A 17,977-nucleotide genomic window follows, 5' to 3' on the forward strand; every position below is an offset into this window, starting at 1 on the left:
GTGAATGGAGTGCACATAAATCTGTATATGTATACTGAAGTATGTATTATTACATTAACAGGAGCTTTCCTGCGATGGTGATATTTGAATGTTTATATGACTTATAGTGTACGAGCACTTTGATGATTTAGAACGTGTTATCCTCATATTGGTTGTGTAACGGATTATACACATTGGCAAAAAACAGAGAAAAAAGATTTGAAAACTTTCACTCGGTACCATTCACCTTGGACGTCTGGTGGTCGTCTGTCACTTTCTATAGGTTCCCTTGTGAACAAACAGAGATGAGCTGAAAGAAGACAAAGCTTGTCAGGCGAAACTGTCTTTGGACCTCATTAGGATATTTCCCTTTTAAGCAGCAACGACGAGCTTAAAGAAGACAAAGCTTGTCAGGCAAATCTGTTTTTGGACCTCATCACTCAGCCAGTCTTGGATGATGAGTTTGTGGCTGATAATAGAGCAATTGTTTCATTGAGAAGTAATGATGCTGTCACCGAAGCAGACCAAGCATACTAGTTTCGTAAATGACTCAGAACAATGAGGATAGTAACCATGTACATTCTATAAGTAGAGAAACTCTCTACACTTTAATATGCAACTTTAAAAGGTTGACGCTAAACGAATACCCCGTCCACCCCCCCCCCAAAAAAAAGTGTCATTACAGTAAAAAAAAAAATTACACACATACACACATACACACACACACACACACACACACACTCACACACTCACACACACACACACACACACACACACACACACACACACACACACACACACACACACACACACACACACACACACACACACAAGCGATGAAATCTCACATTTTCATAATGTAGGTCGAAAACATAACAGCCCGGTTAAATAAAGGGCACACCAGATCGTGATGCAAGTGCCGTAAAGCGAGCAAAGTACAGTATACTACTCAGAAACATACACAGTCAAGACTTAGACAACTTCTGTTTATACACCCAAGAAACTCCTCGAATCAGTGCCCCCCTCCCCCCCCCCCCCCCCCCCTCACACACACACGCATTCCTTTTTCTCCGTCAGACTGTCTCCGCCGATCTTTTCTTAAAAACATATTTTTTATTGTCTTGCATTTTCTCTCCCTAACTTAATATTATATATATATATATATATATATATATATATATATATATATATATAGGCCTACAACTTGATTGATTTTCAAAATTCAAAAAAAAAAAATCAATCCCGCAGTGCAGTCCATTTTATGATAAACACTATAACGGCATCCTCCCAATTCAGTGCACAATATTGATCGAAGTATATGTATTATTCATTGACAAACTGAGGCCGATGATGGCGGTATTCGAGGCATGTCATGACTGCATGATTGCCAAAACTCTACCACACGCTATACCGACCGGGAAGGAGATTCGTGTATGCATGTACGACGTGTGTACGTGTGCTGTGTTGCTTTGAATAAACAAATACTAGTAATACAGCCTTTATGTACCTCATACTGCCTGCCAGTAATCTCATAATACGTGCGAGTTCGCAATGTGTCAAGCTGAAACAGTAGTGGGGAATCCCCATAATAATACGTCGCAATAGTAACTCGAAAACTACTTGTTCGCCGAACCTGTCTCTTTCGATCTCCATAATAATGCCTCCATTCGATTTTATCGTTCGTGAAGTGTCGGGAAGCAGTAAAGGTATGTTGAACAAAACAAATTGTTGTCGTTACTACAGTCTTGATATCATCTGGTCGGTGGCGAATGTATCTTGAAAAGACTGAATTTCTGAAATCATTATTGATCGCCGAGAGTCTGGACCCGCTTCTCTTATAAATTATCTGTTTCTGACTTACATTCATACTCGACTCTCAAAATATAGCCCTATCTCCTATCCTTGTCGTTGCCTATCATCAAGCTCAAACCCATTGTATAGCACCACTCCCAATGGGCAATAGACTGCCCTTTTCCTCATATTCGAACCCGTACACAATTATTCCATCCCTATATATGTATCCACCCTGTCCATACCCCTTTCATGCTTTCACCAGCAAATCTACTTTCACCCAAACGACATGTGTGTACTGTTTCATGTGGATTTTCCCCTTTATAACAATAATTATACACATTAATTCAAACACACATGTACTTGTTATCATCAGCTGTTAAACACTGGCTGAGTAGCATTGTTACACGATGATGAGTTGCACGAACCTCGGGCTTTTTGTTGGTCATACCATAGAGCTATGTAGCTCCATGATCGTACTCAGATAGTATATTGTTTTGTATGTCTTCATCGTTCGTGAATGAACATCACGAAGAATGTATAAGGGCCTACATATTCTTCTTTAAACGTATGTGTCAATAGCTGTCTGGGTGCGAAAAGATTTTCAACAAGGTCATGTGATTGTCGTGGGTTTCCTCCGTTGTATTTACATTATTATTAGTTACGAGTATGAATTCCACCATAGGCACCTAATAGTGAATAATCAGTGGTGGTGTGGTGGGGGGGGGGGGGGGGATGTACAGCGAGTCCTGCATTGTTTGAAGGAGTGTTACGTCCCCTGATGTGCCATTCAGTTATAAATGACAGCTATACAAAGACCACCGTTCATGCATTGTTTACTTTCCATTACTAATATCACACTTATAATGCACATATTGTGTGGTGTAGGTGTGGGTGTGGGTGTCTGAACCGATCAGGCATTACGCTGACTAGTATTAAATACGGTTTCACACGACGTCATCGCGACGTCATCGCGACGTCACCAGACTATCCGAAGGTCCTTTACCCTTTCTATGCCAATGAGTCAAAATAACGTGCACAACTTTCACACAAATAGGCGCTACCTCTTAACAAGGAAAAAAGATGGCAAACAGGGGATTAAAGGGGAATTGTCTGAAAGGAAAGAGTAATAACATCTTATAAGCACAACAGAGGAAACCTGATCAGAATCGGACTAAAAGTAAAAAGTTATGATTTCTTTCTTTCTTTCTTTCTTTTCTTTCTTTTTTGCAAAACGTTTCTCGAAAAGTTGAGTATGCAACATGCAGAGAGGTACTGAGTAGTATCGCTGTGTACGGGATCGGTATGCAATGAGCGAAGTAATGATATCATCACTCCACAATTTTCCATTGATCATGTAGAAAAAAATGACGAAAATGTAATTCTTTTGCTATATAAAAGTGTAGAAATATAACCTTACTCCTGGCTGAATAACTTGATGATAATGATCAGTTCAGGATTTGAGACTGGGTATAATCGCGTTTGAACATAAAGTTCAAAATTCGGGATTTTATGTACAAACTACATGACAAATTTATCAGTTCACTTTGTGCATATTCATATTGACCGTTCAAAAACTGCATGTTTTTCTGGTGAAAATTAGCGAAACTTCACAATTTGATAACTTCCCTTATCTTTTTCCGATTTGATCCATTTTTCATTGTCGTGCTTGTAAAAGTTTACTCTGTACATGTATTATGAGTTTTTTAATAAAATGTGTCTGCATGATAAGATCGTAAATCATGTAGGCCTACTACAAATTTATGAAAACAGCACTTATTTCAATGTTGTCAATTGCCTCTTGTGTAGTAAACGTATGTGTCTATCAAAATGGTAATATTTTGGCGGGAATGTGTGTACGATATCCCTTTATCACTTTTTTTCCCTCGGAGGAAGGATACTGCTTTTCAGGACTATACACACAAGCAAAGAGGAAGACTAATTATTGTGCAGGGAACGTAACTGTCGACGAGTGTAGCTGGCCGGTGTAATTGGATTCTATGTGATGTGATTTTTCCCTTATGCCCTCGATCAAATTTGCTGGGAAAAATATTTACTGTTCCTTATATTCTTATCCTAATAAGTGGTTACCAGGAGAGAAAAAAATGAAAAACTTTAATGATCTTATCAAAAACTATATGCAGCTTTAGTGGTTGTTTGTTTCTTTTCATTTCTGTGTGATGGAACTATACCTGTGTAACTCTTTCTTGGCTCACTCGGCAACAGTGTAAGCGGCGACAAATCCTTGTATCCTGATAATGGACAACGAAAGCTCTTCAACCTCACAGGTAGATTTGACAGATGAAGGAGGCGTTGGAGGACCGAACACAGGACGTGTGAGTCATGAGCAAGAAAAAGGTAGGAATATAATCAGTGAAAGTATCATTCTATCCTTCAATATTTCTGTACTGTACATGTACTTGCGAAATCTTACAGCTCGAGGTCAAAGTAGGTTACACTATAGTGATATGGTTATCCTGTATGGTGAATACCTACAAAATTTCGATGATTTTTTTTGTGTGTGTTTGTTTTGAAATTTGCATTAGTAATGAGAAGCATGAAATCTTGGTAAAGACTCCATTGTCTGTATATAGCTGCAGTTTAAGGTTCGGTCGGCCGACACTTCCATTTTTTCTGTTTTTAAAATCTATGTTCTAGCTCTCCCTCTCTCCCCCTTCTCTCGCTCTCTCCCTCTCTCTGTAATTTCGTTTTCGTAGATCGTGTACCTTTCTTTGTTAACAACTGGTTTTCATGATTTCATTATCGTTATTCTCGCCATGTAATGGATCAAGTTCGTGATGGTCATTATGTATTTCTTTTCCTGGTCAGTGCTGCCGTTCACAACTTGATCACCTTTCTCGTTTTCTGTCTTTCCAAACACCCGACCTTTTAAGTATTGTATTGATTACTATACCTTATACTATTAGTACAATTTCATTGTATTTTTAGTTTTGTATGAACACAATGAATGTCTTAGATATTTATTTCATGATTGCAGCTTTCGAGTTTCTTCATTGTCGGGAGAAGTAGACCATTTTCTTTTTTTCACTACAAACTTCGCTATCATTCTATGATCATTACCACATTATTTTTATTCTCACAAGATAACAAAGTCGCAAAGGGCGCTGAGGGGTTGTTGCAGGAGTTGAATTCACTCGCTCTACTTCAAGATGAGGAGGAAGGCGTCGATGACCACGATGAGGACGACGATGAAAGGTTATCCTTGTCATCGGAGATGTCAGACCCTGAAATGAATATCAGCGAGCATGGAGAAGAATCAGGTAAGACGGCCGAAGTGTGTAATAGGAAAGCTTGTTTTGTCGTATCTATGGCTATCCCATGAAGTAATGCTCTATAATTATGATGGGTGATGCATGTCGCAAGATTGGCACCCAAGAATCATACAGCCCACGAGTCCATACGGCCCATGGGTCATACAGCCCATGAGTTTTACAGCCCATCGGTTCGACATCAAGCAAAAAAGGCCCATGAGACCGACACATTAAGCCTCGTGATGTTATGTCGAACGCGTGCAGGAGCCAGTGTCGAACTCATAGGCTGTATGACTCACAGACCTTTTTTTTTTTCAATGACGAACTCTCAGGCTACATGACTTGTGGTGTCGGTCAATTTCAAGACATCGTTTGAACATGGGAAAGTGTCATGTTGAGTTTACAACTTTTTTACAAAGTTCATTTTCTCTAAGCGAAGAAACTGTGAAATGTACGTACGTATAATCAGTGCCTCGGTTCGAGAATCACTGATGCCTAATCCATGTAAACTTCCACGTAGTATTGCAATACACCTCAGTTTCACAAACCTGTTTTTTTTTCTCTCTCTCTCTCTTGAATGAAAAGAGTGCTTGTATTTCCGATTTTACACGTAAGACCCTTGGCAACGTTTATAATGCATGCTCATGATCGAAAAAGCTTGTAATCAATATTTCATTCAATTTAATGTTTGATGCTCTTTTGTTGACAGAAGAAATAAAGCGTTTGAAATCGGAAATTCAGCGGAAACAAATGGAGATAGATAACCTTCGCCACCGAGCACAGTCCTTCGATTACCATGCCAAGATGGACATCAAATTTGACTGCGCACATGACAATCTCGTCTACAGTTTTGCCGATTTGGTAGCCGAGTGCGAAGTGTGCTGTGAACCGCTCACCGGAGTCAATTATGTGGACATGGATTTTCAATGCCATTAATGTACTGCACACAGGACGCTGTTCTGGAATTCTTGCTTAACATGGAAATAGATCAACAAATATACCTGTTTGCCTATAAAGAGTTCTTCTCAGGTCAAGCACTGCAAGGCAGGGTCAGAGTGCAATGATTCTGTCACGCAATATGCACTTTCAGCAATTATGATATTTATGACAGGAAACCAATCAGGGATGATGATCTCAGTTGGAGCTATGGTAGCTGTAGGCCTAAGTACAACACCTCAATAATAATTGCAACCCTCTCACAATGGAAGTTTGCCTCTCTGATCCATAGACTATATTAATCACGACCGTTTTGATCTCAAGGGGGAAATGACATGCGTTATGATTGAGTTGATGTAAAGTCGATATGGTTAGTATTTTGGATGATCTTATCACGATGTAAATCGTAGTAATTAATTGTAGTAATTAATTGAAGGATGAAAATGGGGGTTACAATTTTATTTCAGTTCATATTCTTTCACTCAAGGATAATATCATTAATTGTTAATGTTGCTGTTATGCAGTATTAATCTCTGAGCGATAATAAAACATCAGCATCAACAACAAATGATGATAATTACATATCCAAATTAATCATAGGTTGCGATGCAAAACAACTTTCTAAATAATTATTCATGCAGTTCTTCTGTAATGATAAACAAAGCATGCTAAAAACCTGTCTTGAAATGTAATCTTTTCGACAGCATATTACTCGAATTATTATGTGGTAGTAATGATAATTACATTATTGATTCTGTGTGTATAATATTCTTGTTTTTATGTGTGTTTGTATAAAATGAACGTTTCGAAACATTATACCTAAGCTTTACAGAGCTCGACTATAGTGATGGCCCGGTGGTCCAGGGACACTAAATATTTATGTCAGGCCATTCAGGTTGGTCGGACCATCAAATTAAAAAAAAAAACACACATCCAAAACTTCAAATTCTTAAAAAATCCATATTTTGGTGGCTCGATAAAGGGCAAATATGGATTTTTATGTTTCCTTTAATTTCGGGCCATGTCACGTCATCTCTTTTAAGACCATCAAAATTTCAATTCAACGATTTAGTTCCCAGAACGGGCCACAAGAGCAAAAACAAGAAAAAAAAGTCAGTGGGACCCTACGATAGCTTATTGTCATAATAGTTGTATCATGTAATATTTGTGTATTTGTTCACAGATTGACTGAAAAGAGAGTTAATTGGCCTTTATATCAGTTCAAGTTGTACATGTATCTTGTTTTCACTCATATCCGGTGTCACATACAGATAATGCACTTGGCGACTACCGAGTGTTATTGGGATTTACTGATCACCTTTACTCGGTATTTAAAGCAAACGAAGGGATCACCTTCGATTCCATGTAACAAAGGTCGTTTGACGTTTGTAATCACAAAGTGGAAGTTTGTGTTTGTTGGCCAACGAAAGAGTGGCATGCACGGTGTCTATAATATGAAGGATTATACATGTCGTGTTTCACAGGTCCCAAAAGCGTGCTGAAAACTTTCATCGATGAATTAGAATGAGTGAATGAATGAATGAATGAATGAATGAATGAATGAACGAATGAACGAATGAACGAATAAATTGTAGTTTACCTGTTCACAATAATCAACAATGTACCAACGTCACCCGAATACCCTTTTTTCAGCAAGTGCGGGCAACTTTCTCCTCGAGTATTATTTGCGATTATTTTCATCTTATACAATGTACAACTGTATCTGTACGGTGACACAGAGACCAATTGACCAAATGGATTTTCATTTTATTTTACATCTTTTCCGTATGAAGAAATATTTTACAAAAGAACAATATACATTTGGACAAGCAGGTTTTAAACATAATGAGAATACAAAAAAAAACAAACAACAACAACAACAAACAAACAAACAGGGTATTGGAAACCGTTCATGAAATAAACGTCAACAACCAAACAAAATAGCATGCATAAATGTACATGTAACAAAAATCACATCACAATTCTGGGTTATCATTCTAAACTTTGAACACATTCATAATTGCCTTAATCAGGGAGGTAAGAAGTCTCACATTCCTGCTTTTATTCAGTGGCGACGATTTATGTAACGATGGGGGGGGGGGGGGGGGGAGGGGGAGGGGGAGGGCGGGGAGCGGTAACACCGAAGGCGAAATATGTTTCGGAACATTCGAAAACGAATGATCTTGTACATGGTATTACGAGATGTGACGGACGTATTAAAGGAGACTTCCGGGTGATTTTCAAATGTGAACAACTATTGATTAGTTATATTGAGGGCAAAGTTTCAGAATTTATGATAATTGGGATGAACAAGGATGATGACATGGCAGGGTCGCCATGAGAATGCAGGAGTTGGGGCTCAAGAAAGTAGAACAAAAGAAAAAGGCATGAATAGATTTATACACAGATGATCTCTCAAGCAAGTGGTATTGTAACGAAATTACACTGCTACATTTCTGAAATAATTATGTGAGCCTCCCATGTCATCATCCTTGTTCAGTGTAAAGGCTTTTTAAAGTATTGTTTCTCTGCTCAAGAACTACAATAAATTCCACAAATCTATACACGAAGCTGTTGATTTATGTACTCTACATGATATGAAATTATGAATGGAAAAGTAAGAATATCAATCTTTCAAAATCGGTGTGTGTGTGGGGGGGGGGGGGTGGTCCCCATCACCCCCTTATCGCCGCCTAATGCTTTATAATAAGATTCATGAGATTTTACATTGATGTTTTCTCGAGAGGAAACCGAAACTATTATAACAATAGACGGAGTTTCACGCAAGTGCTCCGAAGTGTCCTCCGAAGAAAGTAACAAGAACAACACAGTTCATTACGATACTGAATTTTATTCATTATCAAGAACCTTAATTGCATTAATTTTTAAGATTTTGTAAAACCAGAACTACTTTCGCGTGTGATGTATATACGTAGCCTTCGAAATGCCGAATGGTCAATCCTTCGTCATAGCAAGAAACAGAAATATCAGCAAACAGCGTGGTTTATTCTATACAGGAATTCCAAAGGCACGTTGAAGTACCATATACCTTATCTTCTTATGCTTTCTCAGTTAAAGAAGTTTAGAAAATAATATTCATGCAGGACACTGTGAATGGCTAAATCATGGTTACAGTATCTTTCAACTCTTGATCCACGTGTGCGTCTTCAATGGGATGTGCTAAATTTATGGAGGTGTATGGACCGAAGGGGATAGGGTATGGAAGGGGGTAATCCCTCCCACACGAGGGAGCTTTTGCATTTTTTTCTTTTTTAAGAATTTGAATTCAACGATATGGTGCACATTTCTAACTTTTGAACAGGTTCGCAGATACAAAATCAATCAAAAATGCTTATACATGTATTGTAGGGATTTTCGTATAGTTTCGGTTGAGAGCTAACTGCAGGTTTCAAACTTTTTTGTGTGACATAATAAGAATCCACTTATGAAATACAAAAGAGCATGTAATTTCAAGAGAAATTCAACGTTTATTTGATGAAAATTGGCTTTGAGATCCAAAACAGAGCAATCCTAAAAAGTGCATGTTATGGGACCTATACCTTTTATTACGATCGCTTTGTTTTACTTTGTTTTGGGGATGTTTTAGCCATTCCAAAACCGATTTTCATCTAATAAACTTTGAATTACTCTTAGAATGTGTTTTCTTGGTATCTGGCAAAAAAAAAAAGCAAAAAAAAAAAAAAAAAAAAAAAAAAAAAACCAGAACTAAAATCCCAACCCTAATCTCCATCAATACTATACCATCCCTTTTCAAGCTTTCCCGAGAGGGAGACCGAAACTACGCAATTAAAAGTGCCCCGAAGTGTTCGCCGAAGCAAGAAACAGGAATCGCGCAATTCGTATGATACTGAATGTTTATTCATTATCAAGTATCTTGATTATATACATCCAAAGTGATACAGAGCATATTTCAAGATTTTGTGCAACCAAACTTCTTTCGCGTGATGGTGAAGCTTTCAGCTTTGGAAATGCAGAACCAATCCCGTGATTCCTTCAACGTGTTCGCCATTGATAGCATGAAACAGATATACACGTGTCATGAAATACATGTTTTACACGTTTGTTCCATCGCTGTATTCAACGAACATGCATTCCAATGGCATGTTGAAATAATTCATTATTTTCATGGGTCGTTATTCTAATGTAACCTTCGTATAAACCTATACTATCAATACCTTCAACACCATGAATCCATTCAATTTGGGTGATCACTGTGTATTATAGATATTAAGAACAAGAGATTTGCGTATTTACAAGGAACTTTGGTGTGCCATATTCCAGTATTATCAATGCTGATTATGATATCTCTACTTCGCTTTTACTGCTTTGGCGACCATTATGAAAAATGGCAAAAACCTTCAAGTTGGAATACTTTCACTACGTATAAAAGAATATTATAGTTGCGTTTCAATGTAGGCGCTTGCCTCGATCCCTCTAGCCAGGGAGTTTTGTTTTGTTTTGTTTTGTTTTGTTTTGTTTTGTTTTTATTTTGCTTTTATCCCGCGTCCCTACTCAAGCGAAGGGGCCACAGCATGTATAGAGATACATGCACTGGTTGTGGGTTGGGTTTGGGGTATAGTTCTCGTTCCTCTCGCCTGCGCACAGATTCATATCGTTGTTGTTGTTGCTGTTGTTGTTGGTTTAATTGGCAACTTCATTCTTATAGATTGAATATTTTGCACCTACACCGCGTTTTGATATAAAAACTAATATTAAAAAAACGAAGTAATGTGGAAGTTTTTTTTTCAATAAACAGAATATGAAATTCGAAATATTTATACTCATAAAGAAGATGCGTGAATAGAGAAAACTGAATGAGTCCTATGCAAACATTCTGTATTTCCCACGCGGAAAGTCCCTTACACTTTCTGCTTTCACGGATCGCATGTAATACTAGTATACGGATCATCACGGAGCGTCGATCCGGGATCATCCGTAATAATATACTGTTTCCGGCATGACCGTGTTGACTCCGTGAAGTCATCCGGCATTATATCCTTGATCTTCCGGCATTTCGTGGGGAAAAAAAATAAGCTTGCTATTTTTATCCCGGATATCACCGATGAAAATCAGTCCGTACTCTTCCTTGTACAGGCACCGTGTCCTCCGTGTTGCCTCCGTATTCATTATGTGATATAGTACTCTGTGTAGACATCGGGACGTCCGTACTAGCATTGGCTGTATCCGGGACAAATATCTCTTGCCAATATACATTGACGTGTGACGGGCCCAGATAATAGTATTTCGAAGATAGCAACAGACGTGTCAAGATGTCTGTACCAAGAAGTGGCAAGATTCGACGACCACTAAATCCATCTACATCTGTGAGAAAACATGATGAAGGAACGGAGGAGGAGGAACCCACACAACAGATGACGACAGAACAGCCAGCTGCAAGTCACCCTTGTAACAGACGGAAAAAGGCACCAGCCCTGTACCTTTCCGACATGCAGGAGAAGGACATCGTAGACTGGTTCAGATCAAATGAGATGTTGTATAACAGGCGGGTGAAAGAGTACAAGCAGGTGGACGTGAAAAATAGATTGTACGAGGATAAAGCTGCTGGCCTGGATCCTCCATGCACCTCAAAACAGCTAAAAGTGTGGCTTAATTCAATGCGTACACACCTGAGCAAACTGACAAAGGAAAAGTCTGGACAAGGGCCCAAAGAGTACACAGATAGAGAGAAATGGATTCTTGAGAACTTTGGGTTCCTCACAGATCACATCAAACGTATTAGCCCCTACAAAAGGAAACAAGGCGGTCAGGTATGTACGGTATCAAGACCTTCCAATTACATTGAATTTTGGATACGTCACAAAAAAGACAAGAGACAGGTCATTTTTTTTCCAGATATCAATTTTTACTTTCAAAAAAGTTTTGCTGCTTTGTGATACCAAACTCGTCATCTTTTTTTTACAGTCTTAGATATTTTAGGAATAATTTTCAAAAATGTTCCTTCCTACATGTTTCTTTCCTAACATTGATGAACCTGAACTGATAAAAAGCTTGACTGGTCAATCTACTTTGCGTCACTTCTTTTGATACTTATGTCAATCATATTGAGGAAACAGAACGTATCTTCTTGAGAGAGAGAAAAAAGAAGAAGATGTAACTGAAGGTGAAGTAATGTATTGGTACTTGAACAGCAACATAATGTTACAATAACCGATACCAGCAGTTGCAATGCTTGTAGTGTACAGTGTGAAGAATGTATTCTAAACGTTGGGTTGTACATGTTCAAATGTCCCTTTGTTTGGACCTACATGGACATAACGATCTTTTATTATCGTATTAGTGTCATCGTATTCCATTTTCTATTTGTGTGTGTTTTTTTAAAAGCATGACATTTATCTGCCTGGGCCAAGTACAGCACTCGAGGATTTTGATGGCGAAATGTGGGATGACATGGGGGAAGAGTATAGATACGTAAAGGAGGACGAGTCTACTTCCAGCAGGAGCACTGGAGGAGAACTCGATAAGGGTGGGCCTCTGAAAAGGGCCAGAAAGACAACTGAAAGGGTATGGAGAGTTTTTGCGTAAGAGACCAAGATCACATTAATATCTAAATGCAAACACACATTTCACATGTACCTCCCAAAGCCAACGAATCCAAGGGAATTAATGACTAAACTTCATGTAAGTATACAGTATTCTTTAACTGTATACCTGCACGGTGGTTGACATATTTTGACAGATGAAAAATACTGCATTGAATAAACATAGAGTACAGGTAGATAAAAGCACTTGATTCATATCGCTGGTATTTAGTACATGCAACCACATCATCATTACAAACCAACCATTATAACTAATTATCAGTCAATAGTTTTGCCACCAGTGACACTACATTCAAGTGTCAATAATTCATCTAACTATGCGATCTCTAATAAATATTATTATGATACAATAACAGGAAATGAGTGCATGTTATAGAAAAGGTGAATACAGACATCTTTGGTGAAACGAAAACGAATAAACTTGTCTCGGCATAATTTTTATTTCTTTTTTCGCTTGTGAATTTTCTAGATTTATTTCGAGGGAAAATCTGGCCAAAAGTTGAGAATAATAGCTCCTGAGAGCTCAGGAAATCAAAACAATCTTTCCGACAATTTTTGTTGATAGGAAACCATGATATAACATCACTGATTTTTCTATAACTGCTCTGCTGGCCCCCAAAGGTCATAACACAATACTTTTATTCTCTGTTAATTTCAGATACTGGGAGAGCTTGACCAGATGCCCAAAGAAATCCAGTCCAAAATTCAGCCCAAGATGGACTCCGCTAGTCAGGGTAAGCGACACTTTGCGGAAATGATATTCCACGAGACCATGCAAATGGATGAAGAGACATGGATTGACTTCCAGATGCAAGTATTCCAGCTGATCACGCAGTGTAAGAAGAAGCGTCTAGGACCACGTCAGCCACAGGTCTACCCTGAAACTTTGACCTTGACTCAGGTCCCTGGATGTCCTCAGTTGTAAGCTTCCTTCAGCTTCGCTTGGTCTGCAGTCCTACACGCCAATCATATAATTATGATACCTGTCCAGTCGTTTCCTGCTCATACAGCCGCGAAAAGGTACTCTTCTACAACGACGCAGTCAACTGGCCCTTAAGCTCCACACAGTCAACCAATGTTATTAACCGTATTAGAACCAGGTAGACCACGCCATTGGACTTTTCTTCCTCCATGGTATGTCCTCAAGGCCATGACGTCTGACGAAAGTTCCTGTTCCATCAGATCAGTGGCCTGTAACAGACCACAGGATGAATGCCCAAATATATTGACTTAATTCGTTACTCTTGAAGTATTTTTACTGTTGTTTGAAGACAAAGGTTGTCGAATTTATCATCCTGTGCCTCGAAAACGCTGAAATAAGACGACGCTTCTCAGTTTATGTTTGGCATCGCACTTTTTGTCATTATTTTTAGAAACGAATTATTCTTTTTAGCTAAGAAAATCAGGTTGTTTTAAGTAATTTGCTCATTAGGAACGTTTGCAAACTTATCGTATTCATTGAATGACAAAGCTTGCTGCCTGTAATGTATCATAGATTAAAGAAAATATGTCATAAAATTCTTTTAAATTGGTGAAACAACGATGTTAATGAAAACCTGTGCTTCCTAAACCATGTGTTATGTCAACCAAGTGCATATGTTGTGGTAGATTAATGCTGCTTACTGTAAAAAGTTCCCCTGTATCGTACTTGTTTTTTAAATGACAATGGTTCTGCCGATCCTGTTTGTGAAAAAGTGTGGCCATAGGCGCCGGAAGTGGGGGGGCAGGGGGGGGGGGGCGGCCGCCCCCCCAATCCAAAAAGTGGGGGGGCAAAACGCATTTTTGCCCCCCCCCAAAAAGCCCCCCCCCAAAAAAAAAAAAAAATAACAATAATAATAAAAATAAATGAATAAACAAAGAAAATAAAATATATATATATATATATATATATATGAATAAAAGGGAGAAAATATGGCTACAAACGGCAGCTTTTCGACTGTAAAATGTCAAAATTTTCAAGCTCGCTCGCTTCGCTCGCTCGCATCCAGCAGTTGAGCCCGGTGCGCCTCCCCCTTAATTTCTAAAGCGAAAAACATAGCTACGACGGCAGTTGTTGGACTCTAGAATGTCAAATTTTCAAGCTCGCTCGCTTCGCTCGCTCGCATTGAATCGTTATGCCATTCTCCTAATGTTGCTGACAGTAATTGCCAGCAGTTGCGCCCGATGCCCCACCCCTTAATTTCCAAAGCGAAAGATAAATATAGCTACAAACGGGAGTTTTGGGACTGTAAAATGTCAAAATTTTCAAGCTCGCTCGCTTCGCTCGCTCGCATTGAATCGTTATGCCATTCTCCTAATGTTGCTGCCAATAATTGCCAGCAGTTGCGCCCGATGCCCCCCCCCCCCCTTAATTTCCAAAGCGAAAGGTATAGTTACAAACGGGAGTTTGGGGACTGTAACATGTCAAAATTTTCAAGCTCGCTCGCTTCGCTCGGTCGCATTGAATCGTTATGCCATTCTCCTAACGTTGCTGCCAGTACTTGCCAGCAGTTGCGCCCGATACCCCCCCCCCTTAATTTCCAAAGCGACAGATATAGCTACAAACGGGAGTTTTTGAACTGTAAAATGTCAAAATTCTCAAGCTCGCTCGCTTTGCTCGCTCGCATTGAATCGTTATGCCATTCTCCTAATGTTGCTGCCAATAATTGCCAGCAGTTGCGCCCGATGCGCCCCCATTTATTTCCAAAGCGAAATATATAGTTACAATTAAAACTCCAGTTTTGGAACAGTAGAATATCAAAATTTTCAAGCTCGCTCGCTTCGCTCGCTCGCATTTTATTGTTATGCCATTCACCTTATGTTGCTGACAGTATATAATTTGTCGATCGTTTCACACCGTCATTCCATAATCCATGTAAGGAAAACTTACAATGTTCCTCAATGACTGCGTTGTTGAATGTGTCACATTTCGTAATGTATATTGTAGTCCCATTATTGCTCACGCACACACGCACAAGCATACAGACCGTCTAAAATTATTGTATGGTTCCCCCCATGTTTCGACCCACCGTACGCCACTTCACATATATATATATATATGTGTGTGTGTGTGTGTGTGTGTGTGTGTATGTGTATATTGTGTAACATATGCATGGTCTAATCTTTAGCCCCCTCCAATGTTTGCCCCCCCCCCCCCCAATCCAAAACTGCTTCCGGCGCGCCTGCTTCCTGTATTTTTCTGTTATAGATTGCGTGCTTGTTAAAAAATATAGCGTACACTCAGACTTGACAATGTGAGTGTAAACTGCTACACTTTCCCAAAACACAACATGACGACCTAACGGTGGTCGAATGTCGGAAGATCAACAGCCAATCTTCACTGCATGACAAACTAATGGAACTACAACAATGTGCAATTAATAGTAACATGCGTCTTCACTTGAAAAGTGTACAAACATGGATACATGTGTTTCAAGGGCGCTTCCACCACCAACCATCATAACGCTTAACGACCAAGTGCTTGAGAATACCAAAGTTGTTAAGCTACTTGGAGTGTTCATCCAGTCAAATTTGAAATGGGACACCCAGGTCAGCAGCATGGTCTGCAAGGGCAACAGTCGACTCTTCATTCTGCGCAGACTTAAGTTCCATGGCCTCCCCCCCAGCTGACCTCCTAACAGTCTATCTGGCCACTGTTAGACCAATTCTAGAATACGCTGTTCCTGTTTGGGCCGCGGCTCTCACCAAGAAACAGGTAGTCTGGGCTCCGTCCCCTTTTCCTTGGTGCCAAGAGAGGGCGCAAACTTTCTGATTGCGATATTCGAGAGACTGCGCGCCCAACACATCTCGGGTATCGCAGTTCTCGGCGTATCGCAATCCTCGGGTGTCACGCCCTCATACGGCTTGACGTGTACACGATCACTGCTACGAGTAAAAAGAGTCCAGAAGCTAGACTAAGAAACAGGTTGACTTGATTGAGCCAATACAAAGCGAGCCTGCAGAATCATCATTGGTCGAAGCTATTCCAGCTATTCAGACGCTAGGGACACTCGGCACCTCCCCATCCTCAGTGACAGGCGGCGAGACTTCTGTGTGTCCTTCGCGAGGACCCTTCTGGATCCATCCTCCAACCCCCTTTTCAGACGCAAGCCAGTTTATACCAAAACTCGATAAAGAAACGACGTATAAAGAATCATCGTATAGCCGATAGACCGTTCAGACGCTAATTTCGACCATTCTGGAAAAACGTCGTATCAGTAGATGTGCAGTTTCTCACTGCGCATGTTGTTATGGCCATGAGTGACAGGTACAAGGTCACCTTTCGTGCTCGCTCCCATTAAGCACCGCCCAGTTATACCGTTCTATGGTCGCCATACGTTCAGACGCACAATGGACACGGTGGAATGCTGATTCGTTATCGAGTTCTAGTTCGAAACGATGCTCTGACCGTCATTTCGCTATACGTCGTTTCGTTATACGTCGTTTCGTTAGTCAGCGTTCAGACGTATAAATTCATCGTATAGCTATACCGTTTTGGTATAGCTATACCGTTCTGGTATAATTTTTTTGCGTCTGAATGCCCTGCAAGTTGCACCACCTGCTTCCGCCACCCCGTAATCACTCACACAATGCAAGAAGTAAACAAAAATTCACCACTGTCCGGTACAGAACTGAAAGACATAAGACCAGTGCTATTCCTCATTTCATTTGTTTGTTAAATGAATAGTTATGTTGTGTGTGTGTGTGTGTGTGTGTGTGTGTGTGTGTGTGTGAGTAGGTGTGTGGGGGTGTGTGGGAGTGTATGTGCCTGTGCTTGTCTATGGTGTATCTTTTAACAACACATTGTATAGTAGGATCCTCTTTAAATACTTGTGTAGATACTGTATAATTATGATAGAGTGTGTGTAAGTGTTGATGTAACCGAGTTTAATGTGATAGAAGTGTTTGTAGAACCAACTGCACCAACAATTGGAAGGGACAGAAATCTAAACCTCAAGAACAAAATATTTTTTTTATGTTCATTTCTGATCTCAAAACATGTGGTTTGTTTGTTTGTTTGTTTGTTTGTTTGTTTGGATATTCTTTCTCTCTCACCTGCCGTTTTTTTAACAGTATTAATCATTTGTTTTTATCTAATTGAAATGCAAGCTTGTTTGTTTCTTTTTTTTAATGATTTGAGTCATGTGATATGTGAAGCTTTGTGGGGTTTTTTTTCCTGCTTAATGTTTGAACAAGTCTATTGATGTAAATGTAATGTTTTAAGTGATTAAGATTTTTTTTCTGGTGAATGACATGAATGCAATATTCATTGTTCTCATATAGTACTTGAGAAATGTTTATAACGGCTACAGCTCGTTATTCCGAAGGTTCGTTATTCCGAAGATTCGTTATTCCGAAGGTCCGTTAATCCGAAAATGAAATAATATTCGTTATTCCGAAGGTTCGTTAATCCGAAAATGATATAAGCTTCGTTATTCC

General features: G+C 39.4%; 1 protein-coding gene across 1 annotated transcript; it reads left to right on the forward strand.

The window, feature by feature from the left end:
- Positions 1 to 1,601: 1,601 nt before the first annotated feature.
- Positions 1,602 to 6,296, forward strand: LOC139715987 (uncharacterized). The gene is made up of 4 exons (XM_071627540.1): positions 1,602 to 1,685; positions 3,997 to 4,128; positions 4,875 to 5,051; positions 5,752 to 6,296. Exons 2-4 carry the CDS (start codon positions 4,029 to 4,031, stop codon positions 5,976 to 5,978), a joined length of 504 nt encoding a protein of 167 aa, XP_071483641.1. The 5' UTR covers positions 1,602 to 1,685; positions 3,997 to 4,028; the 3' UTR covers positions 5,979 to 6,296.
- The last annotated feature ends 11,681 nt before the right edge of the window (positions 6,297 to 17,977 follow it).

The sequence above is a fragment of the Diadema antillarum genome, unplaced genomic scaffold (assembly GCF_040938485.1).
Source record: "Diadema antillarum isolate AM-2024a unplaced genomic scaffold, OU_Dant_1.0 scf00000059, whole genome shotgun sequence".
NCBI classification, from domain to species: domain Eukaryota; kingdom Metazoa; phylum Echinodermata; class Echinoidea; order Diadematoida; family Diadematidae; genus Diadema; species Diadema antillarum.

Coding starts and splice junctions, on each gene's coding strand:
- LOC139715987 (XM_071627540.1), top strand. CDS start 4,029: ATGGACAACGAAAGCTCTTCAACCTCACAGGTAGATTTGACAGATGAA. Junction 4,129..4,874: donor GAGTCATGAGCAAGAAAAAG/GTAGGAATATAA, acceptor TATTCTCACAAG/ATAACAAAGTCGCAAAGGGC. Junction 5,052..5,751: donor CGAGCATGGAGAAGAATCAG/GTAAGACGGCCG, acceptor TTTTGTTGACAG/AAGAAATAAAGCGTTTGAAA.